This window comes from Anastrepha obliqua, chromosome 4 (assembly GCF_027943255.1).
Source record: "Anastrepha obliqua isolate idAnaObli1 chromosome 4, idAnaObli1_1.0, whole genome shotgun sequence".
Lineage (NCBI taxonomy): Eukaryota > Metazoa > Arthropoda > Insecta > Diptera > Tephritidae > Anastrepha > Anastrepha obliqua.
Window position 1 is genome coordinate 32,526,217 of NC_072895.1, and position 2,685 is coordinate 32,528,901.

Below are 2,685 nucleotides of genomic sequence, written 5' to 3' on the forward strand. Positions count from 1 at the left end.
ATTACTTAGCCTGGCAGTTGGTCAGTCGATGAGTAGCAAAATGTTCACCTGTTCAACTTATTATTAAAAGCCCTATTGAAAAAGAACCAGTCGGTTCTTTGTTTTTTTTTCTTGTTCACTCCACTCGGGAGCATAGGGCCTCGACAAGACTCTTCCATCGTACACCGTTCTATGGTGCTGCTTTTGCGACGTGCCACGTGATGTCGGAATATGCTAGTTCGCGTAATATTATATCTACCTTCTCCAAGTATTTTTTGGTCGACCGCAACCTCTGCTCCCTTACGGGTTCCAGTCCAGGGCCATTCTCGTGATACTATCTGCTGGTTTTTTCAATGTGTGACCTATCCCTCGCCACTTACTGCGTTTGATTCGCCTAAGGTTGGGTTCCTCGTTCGTTAATCCCCACAGTGCGTCGTTAATGATGGTGTTTGGCAGGAATATTCCGCAGATGATGCGGAAACATTTGTTGACGAAAGATTGTAGCCTCTGTGTGATGGTGTTAGCGACCAGCCATGATTTTCCCCTTTCATTCGAAAAAAACGGCGGCTGAACTGAATCGAGAACTACAAACAGTTTATGGAGATGCTGCTTTAAGTGAAACAACGCGCCAAGATTGCTTCCGTCGCTTCAAAGTCGGTGATTTTAATGTTGACGACCGTCCGCGTGAAGGGAGGCCAAAAACCTTCGAACACGCTGAATTGGAGGCGTCCGTGTGCGTTTGGCAAGAATACTTCAGTATTAGGAGTTACCCGCCAATCCATTTCCAAGCGATTGCATGCTTTGGGAATGATTCAGAAACAGGGAACTTGGGTTCCTTATGAGTTAAAACCAAGGGTTGTTGAACGTCGTTTTTTCGCCTGTGAACAACTGCGCCAGCGGCAAAAAAGGAAAGGTTTTCTTCATCGCATCGTGACGGAAGATGAAAAATGGATTAATTACAGCAATTCAAAGAAAATAAAGTCATGGGAACTGCCCGGTCATGCTTCTACGTCGTCGTCTCGGGCGAATATTCACGCTGCAAAGGTTATGCTATGTATTTGGTGAGACCAAGTTGGTGTTATTTATTATGAATTGTTAAAACCAAGCGAAACCTTCACTGGGGATCAGTATCGACTTCAATTGATGCAATTGGGCCGAGCACTGCGCGAGAAGCGGCCGCAATACGTGGAGAGGTATGAAAAAGTGATTCTACAGCATGACAACGCTCGGCCTCATGTTGCCAACCTACCAGCCGTTAAAACCTACCTGGAAACACTGAAATGGGAAATCCTATCCCACCCGCCATATTCTCCAGATATTGCGCCGTCCGATTATCACCTGTTCCGATCGATGGCTCATGGTCTAGCTGACCAGCATACCAGCAGATCCATTCATATGAAGACATCAAAAAATGGCTTGATCCGTGGATGGCCGCAAACGATGAATAGTTTTACCGCGACGGTATACGAGATCTACCAGAAAGATGGGAAAAAGTAGTAGCCAACGACGGGCAATACTTTCAATGATTCACTTGTAACCATTTTTCCAGAATAAAGTTGTATTTTCATCAAAAAAAAAACAGCGAGAACTTAGTTGCGCATATTAATTTTTTAGAGTAAAGTTTTCTTAGAATAAAGGGTGCGTATACAAAAATCTTTCCATATACTCTAATAATAATTTTCACTATTTTAGCAAACTAAACAAATCGTAATTACACATTTATATATAAAATTCAAAGGGAAAATTTAAAACCTAAAAGTATACACGCCACCCGCTCCCCAATTCGGGCGACTATTTCCATAGGGTCCACCCAAATGCTGGGAATATTGGCCGGTCGCATCGAACGAGTGTCGCCCATTGTGACTCTGCCATACAGGAATGCGCGTGTCGATGCTCAAATCAATGCCTTTGCCAGGACTACCTCCGCCCTGAACATTCAGTTGGCGATAGAAGCGCTGCGACTCAAATTGCTCCGACGGCTCAGACAAAGCCAGCGCGTCCTGTTAAATATTGTTTTTATAACCAATAATAATTAGTGGCTAAGGAATAAAATTTCGACATTTCTCATTTATTGCGGTTCACTTACATTCTGCCATATGCCCAGCTGTCCCAGCTGTGCGTCCTGCTGCTGTTCGCCATAGGGAAACGCCAGAGCAACGCTTAAAATGCACATTGGAAGTAAGAATTTCGCAAACATCGTTCGAATTATTCTGCTCGCAACTTAGACCTGGAATACATAAAATTTGATTTTCGCTGAGATATTTTATAGGTGAAGCTATGACTATTTTCAACATACTTTTTTATTTTATTATGTATGCTTTGGTATCTCGCAAAACCCCCAACTGAAAATCCCCTTGTGATTTATGTGGTGTCTCTAGCGCGCACTCGCTCAAGTCTTATCAGTAAATTCAATGTGGTACTTAATAATTAAATTCTTGAGTTTTAAATAAATTGCCAATGAACAGTTATTCCCCTAAAGATGAGTTTAAAAAAAGACAAGTAGGTGGCTGGTGTTCTGCTACAACTGAACTTTTTATACCCGGCGCATGGGTTGTAGTCATATGCGGATATAGGACTTCTAGAAATAGAATTCGATAAAGTAGCTGAGATGAGAGATGAACAAAATTCGAGGTCATTTCGAGGTGGATTCTGCCACATCCATTTCCCTAATTTTAGTATCCGTAAGATCAACTCATTTCGCAAATT

The 2,685-nt window shown here is 42.5% G+C and overlaps 1 protein-coding gene across 1 annotated transcript; it reads right to left on the bottom strand.

Moving 5' to 3' along the window:
* Positions 1-1,606: 1,606 nt before the first annotated feature.
* Positions 1,607-2,201, bottom strand: LOC129245283 (diptericin-D-like). The gene is made up of 2 exons (XM_054883361.1): positions 2,066-2,201; positions 1,607-1,979 (listed from the first exon to the last, which is right to left on the bottom strand). The coding sequence occupies exons 1-2, from the start codon at positions 2,174-2,176 to the stop codon at positions 1,725-1,727; spliced, it is 366 nt and encodes a 121-aa protein (XP_054739336.1). The 5' UTR covers positions 2,177-2,201; the 3' UTR covers positions 1,607-1,724.
* Between the last annotated feature and the right edge of the window lie 484 nt (positions 2,202-2,685).